Consider the following 19,621-nt stretch of genomic DNA (forward strand, 5'->3'; position numbering starts at 1 on the left):
TCTTTTCTGAAAACTGGACACAAGCTTTACTTTAAAAAAGTTTATTTGCTCATGCTTTTAAAGGGAGTAACAGCAGAAGTGTCAAATGCATCAAATCTAAAACGTTTTAGGAAAAAAAAAACCTGGGTCTGTCTCACAGAGAGGACTGCGTTATTCTCAGGTTAACTTCAGGCATTTTAAAGTTAGCTTTAAGAAATTTTAAAGCAGCTATCAAGCAGTGTTATTCTTACAGAGAAGTGTGACGGGTAGTCCTCCAGTCAGTTTAAGTGTATGTGGTGCTTGAGGTTTATGAGATCAGTCCTGTTGACCAATAGTTTCATTGAAAGGATGACATAGTAAAGTCATTACAGCTACCATGTTTTAATGTTTCTAAGATATTTGAAGGAGGAAAAAAATATGGTAAGATTCCTGCCTTTTTAAGAATTTATCTTCTGTAGAGTTCTCACAGAACATACTCATTCTTCTGCAAATAAGTGCTCCCTGTTTCTTGCCTTAAGTTTGTGATGTCATAAATCCTTTGAGAAAATTAGATAAATAGGAGGAGGAAGAGTTCTTTGCTGATGTTGAAATACATCCTTGCTTAATAGCTTTTCCTTTGTGTTAGCTCTTGACTGTTCAGTGATTTTCATCACTTAATAGAAATATATCATTCAAAAATCTGTGAACTTTTTGAAAGAATTGCTCGTTGTTTTCTCTAAGGCATTTCAGCTTGTAAACAAAAATATCGTCTTAAATGTCGAAGTGCTGTTCTGAATAATGGTTCTGTGCTATAGTAAGTAAAAATATACTGCTCTTACAACTTTTTATCTAGTGATAAAATTGGCAACCAATAAAGTATTAATTATTTGGTCATTCTTTCCTTCTCAAGGTTTTCTCAGTTTGAATTTTTTCCACATTATATTCATACTTATCAAGAAGAAATTATTTTCTCCTATTAAACAAAACTACATTGCATTGTTATATGAAATCTGTTTTCATTGCTTCATAGTTTCTGGCATTACTTCACTAAATGACTAAGTTATTTTGACCACTGGATTTCAGAGGTCTGGTTATGTCTCGGTTTGTCCCAGTGGTCTTGGTTTTAAGAGCTCTTGGCTTGGCATAGAGCTGTTCTGTCAAGGTTGTAGTCTGGACTGTGAATCTGCTTTGTTGCTTTTGTACAGTATGTTTACAAAAAGAACTCAACTCAATGCAATTATGTATCCATAAACTACTAAAGTACTTATTAAAGAGCTTTTTTTAATGTGTTATTTAATTAACAGGACAGAAAATATGCAAAGCACTAATAAATCCATGTATTTATTTCTAGAAGCTCAAACAAGAACAAAATATTCTGATTGAGCTAGAACATATTTCACCTTCCATCTTCTGTTCTCCTCAAAGAAGTTATTTCACAGGTCAAATGATTTTCTGGCTTTGTTCAGACTTGGGATAATTATTGTTTTTAAAATTTTAAACTGTAATTTACTGTATTGTCTGATCTTATAAAATAATTAGCTGAGAAATTTTTCAGTTTAATTTTTGTTGCAGTATTGCATAAGAAAACATGTTTGTACAAAACTGTTGAATGTTTTTAATATAGTTCACAGTCAAGAAAATGTTGTAATTGAATCATTACTATAAAGCTTTATTGAATCTGATTCCTTTTGGATTGGCTCAGAATTGTGATTTTTATTAGTCTGTGCATTTTTTACAAATACATTTTCCCCAGTTCCTTGGGGTAGGTATCTGTGTAGTCTCTGGGAACAGGTAGGTCTCTTGAGAAAACTCCATGAGAGACTTGTGAATAAGATTAAATGTTTAAAATAAACCTATTTAAAACTAGGAGCTTAAACATAGGTTTAAAAGCCTGAACTGCTGTTGCCTGTTGTTATTTTTCTTACTAAAAGGATGAAACCACCTAATGATGTTGCTATCAATAGCAGTTAGAAAATTTTTAGTGTTTTAAATCACATAACTGATTATTTTAATTTTTCACAACTATTATTTGCATTCCTTATATAGGTTGAATTCAGAAAGAAATTTCATAGAATCATAGAATCACAAGGTTGGAAACGACCTGTAAGATCACCTAGTCCAACCATCTTCTCGTTACCATTGCTACCACAAACTAAACCAGATCTTGTAGCCTCTTGAACACTGCCAGGGACAGCGACTCCATCACTTCTCTGGGCAGCAATTCCAGTGCCTGACCACTCTCTGAGAGAAAAAGTTTATCCTCATGTCTAACCTAAACCTCCTCTGGTACAACTTGTGGTCATTTCTCTGGGTCCTGTTTGTTTCCAGGGACGAAGAAGCCAAAACCGTCTTCACCACAGCTTCCCTTCAGGAAGCTGTAGAGTGCAATGAGGTCTCCCCTGAGTCTCCTCTTCTCCAGACTGAACAATCCCAGCTCCCTCAGCCGCTCCTCATAAGACTTGTGCTCCAGACTCCTCACCAGTTTCATTGCCCTTCTCTGGACAAGTTCCAGGGCCTCAATGTCTTTCTTGTAGTGAGGGACCCAAAACTGAGTACAATACTTGAGGTATGGCCTCACCAGTGCTGAGTACAGGGGGATGATCACCTTCCTGCTCCTGCTGGCCACACTATTTCTAATGCAGGCCAGGTTGCTTTGGCCCTTTTGACCACCTGGGCACACTGTCAGCTCATGTTCAGCCAAGCATCAACCAACACCTCCAGGTCCCTTTCCTCTTCACAATCATCCAGTCACTCGTCCCCAAGCCTATAATGCTGTTGTTGTGCCCAAAGTGCAGGACCCAGCAGTTAGCCTTGTTGAATTTCATCCCATTCACCTCAGCCCAGTGATCCAGCTTATCTAGATCCCTCTGAATGGCCTCCCTACCCTCAGGCCAATCAACACCACCACCCAACTTGGTGTCATCTGCAAACTTGCTGAGGGTACACTTAACCACCTCATCTTGGTCATCAAATTTGATTTAGACATATGCACTCCCATTTTTCCTTTTGTTTGATAATCTTTGTGTCCATTTTCCAAGATGAGAAAATTCTGAGAATTTGTCCTCCTATAAATTTTTGAGTTATATGCAAGACTTGAATACGAGTCATACAAATGCAAGCAATTTAATATTCCCTTCCCCTGTATTTTTTGCATTAAATTTTCTGTTTTTGTGATGACTGGCTTTTGAAAAAGAGCTTTACACTTAAATTAAATTTCTACCCAACTTTCTGGCCTCAGCAGTTTTAACATTTTATTTTTCTTGCTATTGAATTTTACTTTAACTAACTTCATAGCACATTTACAGAGCAAAAGTTCGTGCTGAAGTTACTGCACTTTTGCTATGCAAGATGTTATTCTTTTTCAAAGGGTTTCAGAAGAAAACATTTCTTTCTCATAAATCCAGAGCTCCACCAAAACAGAAAAGCCTAAATTATATTGCACTCCAAGCCTCAATAATTTATTCTAAATTAGAAGCGTGTTTCCAAAAGCATGGCTCAGAATGTTTTCCTTTCCTTTTTAATAAGAAATTTCATGTTTAAAGCACACCAGTGCAGTGTTTGACATGAAAATAGAACCAGATAATTGAAATGCATTAGGCAAGGCACTAACATGTGGCACACTTTTTTTCCTGTGCAACGATGAGGTTGAAATTGTAAATTTGATTCTTATTCCTGTTGTATGTACTTTAAATCTCCTCAGAGCTTTGCTTTTTTGTGTGTGTGTGTGTGTTGATTAAATTTAAGTAAATTCTAAGTGATAATGTGCTTTTTATTTACAGGCACTTGCAGACCAATTTGAGGATGCAAATACTTCAGTATCTGAACGCATGAAGGTTTTCTACTGTTGTCAGGTGCCTCCACGTTGGACTATACAGGTGTGAAGTAACCTCATTTGAAGCTTTACTTTAAAGTCTGTGGTTCTTACATTTTTGATACTGCATGACTCAAAATCAGGGATAGAATACTATGACTTTGCACTGAAACATTGTAGAAATAAGACATAACCTAAAACACTTCTTCTGGAAACAAATCAAGTTCTACTATATTTTGCTTTCATATCTCTTATTCTGTGAGGGATGGAAGAAATTGCTTGTAGCGTGCTTCATCTTTTTTCAATTTTACTTCCTTAAAATATGGACAAATTTTCAAGCTCCCAACATTTCTCAAGTGAAAATAATTTTCCATTGTGTTGCTATTTATTACTCTTAGATCACTATTACTTGCGTTTTTGTTTGCCGTGTAATGATCATTAACTTTGAGTTGTTTTCAGGAAGCAGACTGTGGTCAAAGCAGCCAAGTAAGAGTCAAAAGTGCTGACAAAGTCTTTATTTTCTTGACGTGCCCTTTTATACCAGTGTTGAAAGGGCATTTTTTCCAAAACTGAAATTATATTGGAGGTAAACTCCATTCTAGAATAGAATTCTCTATACCAGTCTTATTTGGTGATGCGTATATTTTCTTAAGTTAGTTACTAAATTCATCATCGCAAATCTCCAAAGGTGTGCATGTTTTATTTTTAATGATGTTTTATTGCTTTCACTTTAATTTCTAATCTAAACGCATCTTGTTCTTACCAATTATATTTTCTTCTAATAGTTTCAAATTATATCAAAGGGGCACTTTTTAATCAAGGCCAATTTTCCAAGCCAAAGATAGAAATATTAAAACAGGGGCTCAGAATGGAAGATGGCTGTTGTCTTTCACTTTAAGTTATGAAGAGACATTGTCTGTGTAAATTTTACCAAATCTTAGTTTTTGTAAATTTAGTAAAAATTAAATCTTGCTTAATAGTGGAAAATGTAGCATTTTTCAAAGTAAATAGCATCAAATGAACAAATAATCACCTTGTTAAAAATTTTCACAGTTTATGCATTTATTTGAAAAAACTGTAGCCAACTTTTTTTGTTTGTTTGTTTTTACAACTAACCTATTTACATATGGATCATCCCTCAGATTTGCAACTGATACTGAAGCCAATTATATAAAGAGAAGTCTATGACATCTATGCAGAACTTAAGCGAATCTATTCATCAACAACACTGCAGAGGTTCACTGTGCAGGATCTCATAGCAAAATGAGGTGTCCTTTTATAGAACGCTCCCATTTGTTTTTGCAAACCAAATAGTGTATTTCTAACATGCAGTAAATAAGTCATTCTTTCTTCAAAGATGAAAAGCTATATGCAATCTTAATCTCTTCTTTAGAAAAAGATAAATAAAAGACCAACTTTCAAAGTTGTGAAAACATACCTTGTTTATTTTTCAGTTGAAGGAATTACTCATTTATTTTCATAACTGCATTGAAATAATAGTAGCTGGATTTGAAATAACAGAGAAGCTGGCTTATCAGTGATGCAAACTCAACTAAGGAATTGATCCTGAGCTCAAATCCAATATTGATTTGACTGAAAACTAATACTTGTTTGCAGTGGCTATTTGTGAACTGATCTCTAGTAGTGCACCTAGCAAAGTTTCTTTAGAACTTTTGTTCATCTGTATTTACACAGGTACAGATTACTATGGCAGGCATTGCTAGATGCAGATTTAATACCTTCCTTTAGGTTTTAGTTTCTCCCTCTCAGTGTTTACAGCATCTGCTGCAGCTGCTCTCCAGCCACACAGCCCATTTGCTTCACTTAAGGAGTGGAAGTTCTCTCTCAATTCATGCTTCACATGCGTGTTTCAATTTTTATATTATTGTAAACTAATTCAAAGTAGTTGAGTTACTGGTATGAGCTGGAGTCAAATCAAAGCAATTATTTTTCTGTTGTTTTGTTTTTTTGAGGTACATAAATTTTCTGAGGCTCCAGCAAGGGGTTTCGAGAGGGTAATTTCATGTTCTCTTTGCTTCTTGTTGGTGTCAGAAATTCTTCTAACATCTTAAAAAACTGTAAAGGATAGTGTGCATCTATTTTCAATTTTGGCATTTCTTACTTTTCCAGCGTCAGCTTGCAAGCTTACTTTTTGAGCTTGGGTGCACCAGCTCTGCTTTACAGATATATGAGGACCTGGAAATGTGGGAAGATGCAGTAATCTGCTATGAAAGAGCAGGACAGCATGGGAAGGTAAGAAAAACTGTTTTTTACAGATGGCAGTCTTGCAGTGAGATCTGAAATATGAAAGACTGTCTGATTTAACCTGTCAATTCACTGATGACATGCATTTCTATAGGGGTATTGTGAGGAAAGTCCATTTAGGACACGGGATGTGCAGATCTGTTATGACCTGTGAGTGCTACAATGGGGGATTTGGGAGAATGACTACATGAAGTAGAAATGAATGAATAAGAAATAACTTAGGAAAGAAGAAGACAGTTAAGTCTAACACGTTAAAAAATCTGCCAAGAAAACTTCTTGTCTACGTTCAGAGAGAAGATTGTGAGAGTGATTTTTGAAAATATTAAAGGAAAATTAAATTAACAGCTACAACAACTAGGGATACACTTTGGGGAGTATATCTCGATGGAATCTCAGACATGACATAGACAGCTTTATCTTATATTTTTTTAAGCCTGCGTTAATATTTTTCTGAACTTCTCTGTTTCTTTAAAACTGCTTCAGTCACATGCAGTCAGCTCCTGGCAAAAACAGCTTTAAAACCATCATCTGACTGAATGTATAGATGACAGAATTGTTTAAAAATGCAAACTGTAGCAGCCTTCCTATTATTGAATGTTTTACTATTGCTATTGGAGCTGTGGTAGGAGGATTTCAGTGATTCCTGGAAACAATGCCTATTTTTATGGAAATGTAGCTATATTCTCTTTCTGGTACAATCTCTTGAGCAGAGGGGCTGTAATTAAGAGGAAGTTAAGATATCAAGCATTGCTTTCAGAATTTATATAGCTTTCAGAAATATTTACCTTCAGAACCAAAATATCCATTATCTTGTTTCTTTTCCTTTCTCTTCTATTCCTCTGTTTAGCACACTGTGTAAGTATATAAATGTATGTATGCCTTTACAGAGATGTGCGCTTACACTAATTAAGCTTATTGGATAGAAAGCTATAACTTAACACACACACACACACACACAAAAAAGAAAAAACAGATTTTTTTTTTTCAATTATTCACCAATTCCAAATGTCGTTCATTATAAACTAACAGTTATGTTTTGCTGTCAGTTCTGTGTCACATTATGCATGCCTTGGGGGCAGTATGCTAATATCACAATCTTTTCAGTACTGTGGAGAAGTAGAGGTCAATACTTTCCATTTCCTGGAAATGCATTCTGTCCCAGTTACATTCACAAACCACCCTTAGGGAGTTATGAAAATGGCACTCAGAGAATAGGACAGGATATCTGACACAGGAAACTGCTTAGAAATGCTTTCAGAATGAGGGTTTGTGCTGTGCTTTGAAAAAATGTTATGCAAGTACTGAGAGTAGTGATAGGAAGAAAGTCAGCTTCAGATTCCAAAAAAAAAAAAAAAAGAAAAAAAGAAAATTAGAAACATTACATATACATCAAGGGGAATAACTATTTGTGCTGCTTATCAAAAAGCTTTAATTGTGTAAACTGTTTGTATTTATCAAAAGCGTTATGTTTTTAAACAGCTTAATTTTTCTTTTATGTGAATCTAATGAAGCAAGATAGATGTACATGTTTTTGAAGAACTTCATATACACGTGCCTAAAAGAATAAACAGTTAAATAGACGTGTAGACATGTAAATATACAAATATTTTTCGCTCACAACTGCTTTTGTATGGAAAGCATTAAGTACTGGAAAACCTAACAAAACAGACAGAAATCAGCAATGTCAATAAGTCTGAATACTTGGGCATCAAATGTAGTGTGTTCCTTCCTTCTACTTTAGAATTTTGCACTGAAAAAAAAAAAAAAAAAAAACCTACTAAGGCACATAGGTAAGGTATGCACAGCTCCACAGTATGCACTGGGGAAATACATAGTTCAGAATTTTGACAGAATAATATAGCAGTACAAACTCTGCAGAGAAAGATATCACTAACATTTAGAAAACTTTTTTGTGGATCCTTTCTTGTTCTTTATATATGGCTCTACATTCCCAGAATCACAGAATGGCCAGGGTTGGAAGGGACCTCAAGGATCATGAATCTCCACCCCCCTGCCACATGCAGGGCCACCAACTTCCACATTCAATACTAGACCAGGCTGCTCAGGGCCCCATCCAATCTGGCCTTGAACACCTCCAGGTACGGGGCATCCACAACCTCTCTGGGCAGCCTGTTCCAGCACCTCACCACTCTCTCTGCAAAGAACTTCCCCTGACATCCATCCTAAATCTTCCCTCCCTCAACTTAAAACCATTTCCCCTTGTCCTGCAGTTATCAACCCTTTTAAAGAGTTGATTCCTCCTCCTGTTTGTAGGCTCCCTTTAGGTATTGAAAGGCTGCAATTAGGTCTTCCCACAGCCTTCTTTTCTGCAGGCTGAACAAGACCAGCTCCCTCAGCCTGTCTTCATAGGGGAGGTGCTCCAGGCCTCTGATCATCTTTGTGGCTCTCCTCTGAACCCTCTCCAACAGCTCTGTCTTTCCTGTACTGGGGGCTCCAGACCTGGACACAGTACTGGAGATGAGACCTCACAAGAGCAGAGTAGAGGGGGACATTTATCTCCCTGTCTCTGCTGGCCACCCCTTTTTTGATGAAGCCCAGGGTACCATTTGCTTTCCAAGCTGCAGGGGCACACTGCTGGCTCATGTTAAGCTTTACATCCATCAAGACCCCCAGGTCCTTCTCTGCAGGGCTGCTCTCAAGGACCGCTCCTTCCAGTCTGTATGGATGCCTGGGATTCCTCAGGCCCAAGTGCAAAACTTTGCACTTTGCCGTGTTCAGGTTCATCCAGGCCCACCTTTCTAGCCTCTCGAGGTCCCTCTGAATGGCATCCTTTTCTTCCACCGTGTCAACTGCACCACTCAGCTTGGTGTTGTCAGCAAACTTGCTGAGGATGCACCTGATTCCATCATCAGTGTCATTGATAAAGATGTTAAAGAGCACTGATCCCAAGACAGACCCCTGGGGGATGCCGCTCATTATCAGCCTCCACCTGGACATAGAGCCATTGATGACCACCCTCTGTCTGCGGCCTTTCAAACAATTTCTTATCCATTGACTGGTCCACTCATCAAATCCACATCCCTTCAATTTGGAGATAAGGATGTGGTGGGGGACCGTGTCAAAGACCTTGCTGAAGTCTCGGTAAATGACATCAGTCACCTTACCCTTGTCCACCGATGCTGTCACTCCATCATGGAAGGCCACCAGATTGGTTAAGCATGATCTTCCCCTGATGAAGCTGTGCTGGCTGTCTCGAATCACACACTCATTCCTCATATGATCAAGCATGTCATCCAGGATGATCTGTTCCATGATCTTCCCAGGCACAGAGGTGAGACTCACCAGCCTGTAGTTCCCGGGGTCCTCCTTGCTCCCTTTCTTGTAAATGGGAGTGACCTTCGTCCAGTCATCCGGGACCTCACCTGACAGCCACGACTTTTCAAATATGATGGAGATTCACTTGTTTCATAATTAGTAAAAAAAAAAAAAAGTGATAACATGAGTCAAACAAAAGAGTGCCAAGTAGTGAGCAAAGCAGGGCACAAAGCAAATGAAAAAGGTATTATAAGATCTGAATGCATTCTACGTTGACGGCCACTGTTGTCTTTCTACAGTTTCACTTGTATTCCTTTAACAGACCTACTTAAAAACAGACACTACTTTCCATGTTTGTAATGAAAAGTGATGTTGAAAAATGTCTCCTCTCTATTCTGAGAGGAAACCAGAGATCTCAAAAGTATTACTTACATTGAACAAATTTATTCGGTCTAGGTGAGTTCTCTCCAGTATCACTTGAAATAACGCACTGAAAGTGGCTTTATTTCTCTGCTAAAACAATAAGGAAGATGAGCTTGAGATGCAAATTTTCAGTTCTTTCAGTAGAATTGGGCCTTTCTCCCTTGCAGGAGTTCTAGAGGGCTGTAGCTGCTGCCCCAGGGTAAAACCAAGAGAGCTGTTATTCTTTCAGCCCCACTTTCAGCCTTTTCCCCATCGTTTCATCAGAATAAACAGTGCATGAAGCCTATTTGCAGACAACATATCCAGCAATTCACCTTCTGCAAAGCCATTTTTCTTGTCACAACATGAGAATGATTTCTAAAAATATTTGAACAAGGAAATACATGTGCAGTATAATATTAGAAGCTTGCTTTTAAATTCAGAAAATGCTTACTATTTGCAAAGGTAAGTGGTACTACCCTGATTAGTGCATAAGAATGATTCAAGATCTTGACTGATTTTCATTATATGTCATAGCAGACCTTTAAGGCAGGTAAGCATCCCTTCTATGCAGCCGCAAAACAGAAAAAGAGGCTTACCCAAGGTCATCCATAAAGTTACAGCTAAAGACAAAATTAAAACTCAGGACCCCTTTTCCCATTCATTTCCATGCTTATCTGTTCTGTCTCTTCATACTTGTCTGGTAGCCTAGCGAAGAATGTGCTAGCAGAAAAGATGAAAGCACTTTAGGAAATACTTTGAACTTGGAATTAATTGTCAAATAATGGAACTAGTAGATCCTTGTAATGAATGAGGCTTAATAGAGGCTTTTAGGAAACAAAACACAAAAAAGAAAAAGAAAAAAAGGGAACACATGGAGGGTATCGCATATGAAAGTTTAGGGTTGGGGGGTTGGGTAGCAAAATGTAGGATTAATCTTGAACTTGATTTCCAGGCATCTCTGTAGTGAGAAATACAAATATTTTGTTTAAACAAGAGCCCTCTTTATTGATTGTGAATTTTTATTCAAGCATTTCCTACTTAATGCCTGTATATACTGTAGTAGTCCAGAAAGTAAGATAACAGCACAAATCTTTCTCATCTGAAAATCCTCTGACTTTAGAACCGAGTTTTCATTTCCATTCATTGCAGTGTAGACCGTTCTGTGAACAATAGTGCTACTATAGTTAAATCTCTTCAGTTGGCAAGGGCTATGCAGCTTTAATTTTTGATCTTTTTTAGTAGCTTTTAATTGATTTTTATTTATTTTTTTTTTTTAGGTAAAATATCCAATTATTAAGCATCTCAGTACTTTAATCTGTTTAATGGGTAAAAATAAATCTCATGGCTACATTTCTTTCCTGTACATTGCATGTACTGAATGAAAAAGGTTCCTTGATCTTGTCTTCATTGTTAAGACAAAGTTTGCTCTTTGCAAAAGCAAAGCTCTTATCAGAGATTTAAAGTACATTCTTTGAAATAGTTTACTATAAAGTTAGAAGAAAGGAATATTTTTTTCTTAGTAAAAAGAGAAATCCTGAGGTATTATCTGTTTTCGTAGAAGAGAAATGATAAATGTTGTGAAAAAATGGTACTTCTAGTTTGCAGCTATGATCCTTTTATAAGCACTTAAAGATTTAAGTAATTAAAAGGTTTGTAACGTGCCAGAGGGGTTATCAGATAGCTAATAAGATGAAGACAAAATCAGACTTCTGCTTATTTAATTCTCTGCTTTATCTGTGCACTGAAATATTTACATTGGCAATGAATTCTTGTAAGCTTAGACCAGAACATGATGTCTTTATGCTCTTAAATGTGAAATGCAATTAGGGCATGGTTGGCTTACTAGTCTAGTCTGTGATTAGTGCTAGGCATGGCCACAGAATAACAATCTAAATTTGGGAGTGCCCTACTGAAGCAACAGAATGCAATGCACTTTTCACCTCACAGCTGCTGTTCGCACCGTAGAATTACGATCTTGTTCCTTTATTTGAAGAAATGAAAACCCGTACCTTTTGGTGTCTAATTTGATTACTGTATAACAAAATACATAACAAACAAATAACGAATGTTTGGTTTGCTCTGGAAAAAAGTTGTCTTAAAAATCTTTTGTTAGTTCCTTAATGCTTGTCATGGCAATTAATGGAGGCAGAGAGGAGGGAGTAAGCTGGCTTTTAACCACATTCTCTGCAAGTGCAGTCCTGTAGGGCTAGATTGTCTAACGCTATTACTAATGCTAATTCTAAATTTTGAATAATCAGATTTCCTTTTCTTGGGAAAACTGTTCCAAAGTCATTAAAAAAACACTTATCAGTAAGTTATTTTTCTAGCGTTCATTTCTTAATTTTCTTCTTAATGTGATTCCATTTTCTGAATAGAATACAAGCAAAAGATCCCTTTACAAATCCTTCATTTTTTGTACACTTCCAATATTTGCAGACTTTTCCTACTGAGCTAGTTTAAAAATACAGTAAGAATGAAGTGTTATCATTAATATACATTAAAGCCTTCGAAAACAAAACATTTGAAGAAGTCATTTTTTTGAAGATGATTTTTCAGACAGGATCAATCAATTTTACTGATTGGAGGAGTAGAAGACTGTATAGCAGACATTTGTTTTTTGACACCCCGTTTGTGTAGAAAATAAAACAGTTCTCATAAAAGCAAGAAAAGCAATAATTTCCATGCAGGGATGAACGCAGCTTTCCTTTTAGATAAACTTGCTATGATAGAAAAATGACAAGTGTTGCGATGTCAAACTCTAATTCAGTGACAGACTGTATTGGAGCTCTTGGTTCATATGGTTCAAACAGATCTTTTTGAATAGAAAATCTGTGCTGAGCTGAATTACATGTGACATTTTTGCACTGGAGGATTGAGGTAAGATTTTGGACTGAACAAGAGATCATCTGTCTAGCATATTTATCTTTTCAAAAAGCCACAGAAAGCATACTATCTCTTAAAAGAGAAACAATAATTTTATTGTTAGAATGAGATAGCAACACTGAGATAAAGAGCTTTTGAAAATTGGTTACAGATCATAATAAATTGTCTGGGAGACCCAGCTTGTCTTTTCTTCAGTAATACTGTGCATATTTTCAACATACTTAATCTCAAGCATTTATATACTTATATGAGAGTATGAAAGTACATAATATGTAGGTTGCTCTAAAAGTAATGCCTCTTATTTCCATGAAAACTCAATAAATATAAAGAGCACGATAACGCTATCTGATACTGTTTGGAGCTGAGAATTTGCTCTGTTTTTTAACACAGTCACCACCATTAGCTCTGCATTTTCAGCAGTGATAAACAAAAGCCTCCATGCCACACTAGTAAAAATCTGCACCAGCACAAGTGACCCACTGTTGCTGTCAACTCTGCCGAAAAGCTCCATCCACCACCTCATTGTGCTCACATCCACTGTTTAGGCTCCATGAACATTCAGTAAGTATCAATGAATGTCAATGGGTGCCATTTTTTCTGCATGGAGGAATTCAATTTCATACCCTTCCTTCATGTGCACTTCTGGGTCAGACACCATTCTGTGAGACTGCCTCTCTGCTGCCATCTGTCATATTAGCAACAAAATGTAACAAAGTATTGGCTGGAAATCTCAACCTCTACTGCCATACCACCAACACCTGCCTCTGATGGTGTGGGCCAACGTAACAAAATAAGAGGTATTACTTTTGGAGCAGTTCTTGCAGAATGGAAATAACTGTCATTAGAAAAGAGTAATTAAAGAAAAAGGAATTACAACCTTTGCAGATTATAGACTGCAATGATAATTGCAGATGATAAACTAACAGAATTGCACATACTTCAATAACTGTGATACTGCACTGTCATATGGTGAGTGTAAATCTGATGCCCTGGACTGATATTTGGTCTTGAGAGAGAACAGATACATAAGATTGAAAATTAGGATTTACCATTAAACCAAAGGCCACTATATTATGTTGATACAGGAGTCTTGTGTTTCTTTGTGGTTTTGTTATGTATTTTTGAAGGACAACTTGAAACTTGGTTCGCTCTAGACTTTTCCTCTAATGCTATGTTGGATCAAGATATCCCAACTATTCCCATTTCTTATTTTTTAATTAATGATTACAAGGTACTAAAATAGAATTTGTAATAAGTGATAAACTGAAAATAAATTTCTCCAGCAATTAACTGATTTATCTTATTTCTTTAACAGGCAGAGGAAATATTGAGGCGAGAGCTAGAGAAGAAAGAAACGCCAGGATTATATTGTTTGCTTGGTGATGTTCTTAAAGATCACCAATGCTATGACAAGGCCTGGGAGCTCTCCAGGCACCGCAGTGCCCGTGCACAACGCTCTAAAGGCCTCCTCCATCTCCGCAACCGGGAATTCAGGGAATGTGTGGAGTGCTTTGAACGTTCCGTGCAGATCAACCCTATGCAGGTCAGGAAATGATACAGATGTGGCTATATCTTCGTTGGTGTGTTTGGAAGGATTACACTTTTTAAAAAGGCAGTTCTGTGCAAAAAATGTTAAAATGACTGTTCTGTGTTCCGCATAATTACTACACTCCCACTTTAGAAAAATTTTAAAGGTTTTCAGTCTTGAAAATGTTATATCCAGAACCTGTTTGGTATTTAAATTCAGTGTCTTTTTCCAACGAATCTCAGTCTTGTGCTTATTCAAATGAACTTCAGATAACATAAAAACACCTTTAGAATGGACGTCAAAATGAACATAAATTCTTCCTTTATCTTCCGCTTCTCTAAATATCTCAGGAAATGCCAGTGCTAACCAAATCTGTACTATTACTCAGATACAAGACTTACTGAAATCAAGATGACTCGCAGAGAATGAAGGGCTGCAGAAGTTGGCCTGTGGTGCTCAAAACTGAGAAATACTCTGCTAAGATGCAATTTTATTTTATGTCTTATCCAAAGGAAGTTTTAAGTAAAAGGCAATGGAAGACAAATAGTCCAGTCCATATAAAAAAAGTGAACATTTCCTTCTCTTGTTGCTCATGATAATAGATCTATTAAAGATTCAGAAGTTCTATTAAAGGAGGATCTATTAAAGATTCAGATTAATTGTTTCAGACAAATAGGTTGAGTAAATGACTAGTGTGAACTAGCATATCACTGTCTTCTAAAGTCTATGTATATTCTGTCAGTGGAGATTTGAATTGTTGATTCCTGTTCTGGAATGTCTTGTACACAAAGAGCAGAGAGGGAGGTGATTTTAAACTCAAGAACTTACAAGGGAATACTAGGAAAATTCATTCATTAATTGTTTAAAGATTTGGGAATAATTTATAAGGAAAATAAGGACTCTATGTCACAAAGACTTTCTTTTGGATGGCTGTCAGAAGTCTTTTTGGAAGAAGTCATTTTAAACTGTAGCATGTGATTCCCCAGAATATCTGATGGATAAACCATTCTGTGAGACTTCCTTTAAGCCTATCTACTCTTTGTCAACCAAAACTGGTGGAGGTCTCTGAGGTAGGTCTCTGCAATATGAGGCAACCACAATATTAGACTTTGGAGAATCAACAAAGGGATTAAAATCTCACAGTTCAAATATATCTGAAACCCATCTTCATGAGCACTGCTGCTCACAGAATGACTTGTTTCTGTGTGTGCCTAATAGGTGACAGCTGTGTTTCTCTTGCACTTTCACTAAGAGCATCTTACAAGGGTAGGCTGAGACAATTCCAATGGGTTAGTGGAGGAGAACAGGAAAGGAGATAAAAGAGCTCATGCAGTGAGTTCTCCAAATGTGAAAGAAAGGCTGTGTAAAACAAAGCTTACAGATTGTTAAATTACAGATTTGTTAGGTTTTGTAATGAACAATGTATGGTTCTGTATATCAGGTCAATTCATTCTTGAATTTTCTGGAAATCACGTTCATGGCACCTTTTTTATGTCCATACTGTTTTCCACTGTGTTCCAGTCTACATGAAAAGAATAATCATATTTTGTGTTAGACTATTTGGCTCACAAATTCTCAGGATGATTTTCCTGGGTGTGAGGCAAAACAAGAGATTTCTCTCAATTTTGGGAAGATGGTCATATTTTAGAAATCAGCTTGCCATCAACTGTGTCTGGTATTTTAAAGCTTTGGACAATTCGCTGAGCCTTATTCACAACAAGTTTCTTTCTCATTTCTCTTCTAATACTAAAAGCAACATAAAGAAGAGTTGGCTGGAATCTCTAATTGGAAAAGATAAAATCAAGTCTCTGTACTTTCTTAAACTGCAGTATGTTCAGTCAGCATGATGCATTCAAAGCAATCTAAATTACAAGGCAGATAAACTTCCAAAATTGAGTAATTAAGAAGGTACTCAGGTAGGCTTTCACTCAACTAGAGCTCTTAAAATTGTAATTACTAATTCAAAAAGCTAATTCCATTCTGCAGGTGATAAATGGTTTCTGAATTAACACTAATATCAACACACAAGTATTATAATAAAGAACTTCTTATTAGTTTCTAAACAAAGCAGAACAGAAAAGCATGTACTTTTCTTATCTAAATAGTAGAAATTGCTTTACAATGATTATTTTTTTTAAGTATTCAGTTATACTTTTAACCAATTGTTTTGGAACTGTGTTCCCACTAATATGAGAGATGTATTTAGACTTCAATAATTTCACAATCATATAGACTTTAATAAAAACTTGTCTGGAAATTCCTGATGACCACTTTTAACAGAGTCTAAGCTTAAATTTTCTTCCTCTGCTGGTCACTGTCTTCAGTTTTGAAAAGGAGAAAATTTCACAGATCATTTTCATGTGTTTTTTCAATCAGCAGTGAGATTTGAACCTTTTGCCAACGCTTTTTTTTTTTTTTTTTTTTTTTTTAAATTTCCAAAAAAGAACATTAACCTAGTTCCAAAGTCTTGACAAAACCTTTTTTGAACTTTGGATGAAGTTTCCCTTACTCTGCCTTGCTTTGATCATTCTACTCTCTTACTCCGCTTTTCATGTCCAGGGAGTTATCAATCTAGAAAGAAGAGAAAGAGGAGTTAACCAGGTAGCAGCTATTGACAGTGCTGTCTCCTGGAAACTGAGTGGACAAGAGACTAAAAACATGAGTCTGCACTAATTTTATTTCCTTCTAATTTTGCCCTCTGAGATTTGGGAAACAATTTGTTTTTTATTCGTATGCAGTTTCTTCTCAGAGAGATGAGTTTAAGGATTGTGGAAAGAAAAGCAACAGGCTGACTATGCTGAAAAGTAGATATTCCTGATTGCATGGATGTGATATTGGCAGAACCACCTCTGCATCCACATGATTCAAGGATCGGTCATCCCACGTATACTCCTGAATGCAAAAAGATGTTTATTGCTAGACTTATTCAGTTATTTTCTTGATGTGTTGAAGATTGCCTACCTGGGTGCCAGATATGGCAAGGATGAGTGTAATACATTTATATACTGGGATCTCAGCTAGGTTTTGAACCAGATTAACAATAAATTCCATAGCAGGTAACCCAGCTTAATCCAACTGAATCAGACATTCTTACTGATTTTAAGTTGGGGCTGAAAGACAGTAAAATTAGACTGATTTGGAGAGAGTTGCATAAAATATCTGCCATAGAGGTCACAGTTATTCTTAGAAGTAAATAGTGCCTTACAGATCATAGAATCATAGAATGGCCTGGGTTGAAAAGGATCACAGTGATCATCTAGTTTCAGCCCCCCTGCTATGTGCAGGGTTCCCAAGCACCAGAGCAGGCTGCCCAGGGATGGGGCATCCACAACCTCCTTGGGCAACCTGTTCCAGTGTGTCACCACCCTCTGTGTGGAAAATCTTCCTCCTAACATCTAACCTGAACCTCCCCTGTCTTAGTTCAAATCCATTCCCCCTTGTCCTATTATATGAGCTATCATCTTGATCAGAAAAATAGTATTTCTTGTAAAATGTGGTTTCCTCAAAGTAAGTTTCCTGGTATTTGCCATTTGACGTAGTAATGCTACAGTGTGATCAGGAATTCTTCATAAGATAAAGCAAAATATTCAAACCTTTGAATAACAGTTCCATTCTTTTTAAATGCAGATATGTTGTTAAGGAGCACTTCATGTATGGTGAAGTGGTCTTAGTATAGTCAACATTTTTGTTTGTCGATATTTATTAAAAACTTGAACCTAAAGTTTATCTATGTTCTCTGTATGGGATATTGTTTATTCCAATGTAATATATTGTAACTGAAAATCAGGTAAAACCACCAAGAATAGTGTGGATTTGGGCATCAAAGCAAAGTGATTTATTTCATGCAGAAATATATATGTATATATGTAATCATCCATTTTTCTCTCCAGCTAGGTGTATGGTTTTCCTTGGGCTGCGCATACATTGCTTTGGAAGGCTATGAAGGTGCTGCCAAAGCATTTCAGCGCTGTGTCACATTGGAACCAGATGTATGTACATTTCAACAAGCGATTCAGATGGCTTATCTAAAAGCAACAAGGATGTTTGCATTATAAACAAGCAGAGCAATAATGAAAAACTTCTTTAAACTTTAGCCCTCTAAATAAATTAAACTTGTGCATAAAGGATATATTTTTGTCATCAGGCATCATAAAAATTCTTACCTAATACTTTGTCCAAGTATGTGTGTGTGAAAGTTAAAATAAGTTTGAGCAGAAAATTCCTGTATGCTTCCATACGTTGCTGTAGCAGGAAGGAGAAAAAAAAAAAAAAAAAAAGGGAATGGAACACAAGGAGAGGTAAGAAGAGAGAAAACACTGAATAGAAATACTTAGTCCTTTAAGTAATCAAAAGCTCTTGTGGGGAAAAAAATGTCAAATAAGTGGTTATATGGCAGGCATTCTTTTTTCTTGGGGAAAAGAACGAAAGAGCAACAGATGGTGATAGAGTAGTTTATTAATGAAATTGAAAAAACTTGGAAAAAAAAGTGCAGATAACCTTGTATTTAACTGGAAATTTGCCTTTTTCATGTATTGGCACTTTTGTTTCGATACGGTAGATTTTACTCCTCAACTGTGTTCACTTATTTCTCCTGTACTTGACTGCGTTCCTATGAGCAGGCTGACTGACTTCTGTGCAGGTTTTGTGAGTAAAGGATGCTCAGCTGACACCTAGTTACAGGGGATGAAACCTATCTCTATACAATAATATACAACAACATCATGACCATTTTCATTCCCAAGATTATTTAAATACTTCCTAATTCTGAGGGTAGCCTTTGAACAAGAGTACATTTCACTGCAATACCTGGATTCTACCATTGGAAATCAGTGGTGCGGCCTTAAATTGGCAGCACTGAAAGGTGATGGGCAGGTATTACTTCAGCATGTGGCTTTGCTGGTTTTACCAGAGGAATGATTGAGCTTTGTGTAATCCTTTTCAGCCAAAGCATTTGATAATGTTATATTTATTTTATCTTTATGTAATATTTATTTTAATGTATATATTTGCCTCTTGCCATGTATTACATATGATATGTTAACGTGTGATAATATGCATGATACTCTGAAGTACTTCAATTACGTATTTTTGTCAAGTATAGTATTTTTTTCTCTTTTTGTCATTGTAGAATGCTGAGGCCTGGAACAATTTATCAACTGCGTACATCAGATTAAAGCAGAAGTAAGTACTCCAAAACAATTAGAAAATACTGCTTCCAAAATAAATATTTGGTTTTTCTTTTTCTTTTTTTTTTTTTTTTAATAAATTGAGTTTTTTATTCTTACGATGTGGATAACTCATTTTTCATATTCTTATCCTTTCAGTTCTCTCTTCTGGGTTGAAACATTAATAAGTTTATTTTGCAGGAAGTGCACTTTCATAAACTTTATAAAAGTAGCAACTTCTCACCTTACATTTTTTTCTTGTTCACTGTATTATGATGTACTATCTATAACCGGTGCAAAACATTTATATTAAATTTGGAAGCTAATTTG

At 36.3% G+C, this 19,621-nt stretch overlaps 1 protein-coding gene across 2 annotated transcripts in view; it reads left to right on the forward strand.

The window, feature by feature from the left end:
* TTC27 (tetratricopeptide repeat domain 27) overlaps window positions 1-19,621 on the forward strand; it is a 103,565-nt gene that overhangs the window by 66,653 nt on the left and 17,291 nt on the right. For both annotated transcript variants that reach the window (XM_042891509.1, XM_042891515.1), the window contains 5 exons: window positions 3,738-3,833; window positions 5,900-6,022; window positions 13,914-14,141; window positions 18,017-18,115; window positions 19,255-19,307. In XM_042891509.1, the coding sequence (XP_042747443.1) occupies window positions 3,738-3,833; window positions 5,900-6,022; window positions 13,914-14,141; window positions 18,017-18,115; window positions 19,255-19,307 (599 nt within the window). The remainder of the gene's footprint in view (window positions 1-3,737; window positions 3,834-5,899; window positions 6,023-13,913; window positions 14,142-18,016; window positions 18,116-19,254; window positions 19,308-19,621) is intronic.

This window comes from Lagopus leucura, unplaced genomic scaffold, assembly GCF_019238085.1.
Source record: "Lagopus leucura isolate 7727_CA_CO unplaced genomic scaffold, USGS_WTPT01 Super-Scaffold_73, whole genome shotgun sequence".
In the NCBI taxonomy this organism is placed as follows: domain Eukaryota; kingdom Metazoa; phylum Chordata; class Aves; order Galliformes; family Phasianidae; genus Lagopus; species Lagopus leucura.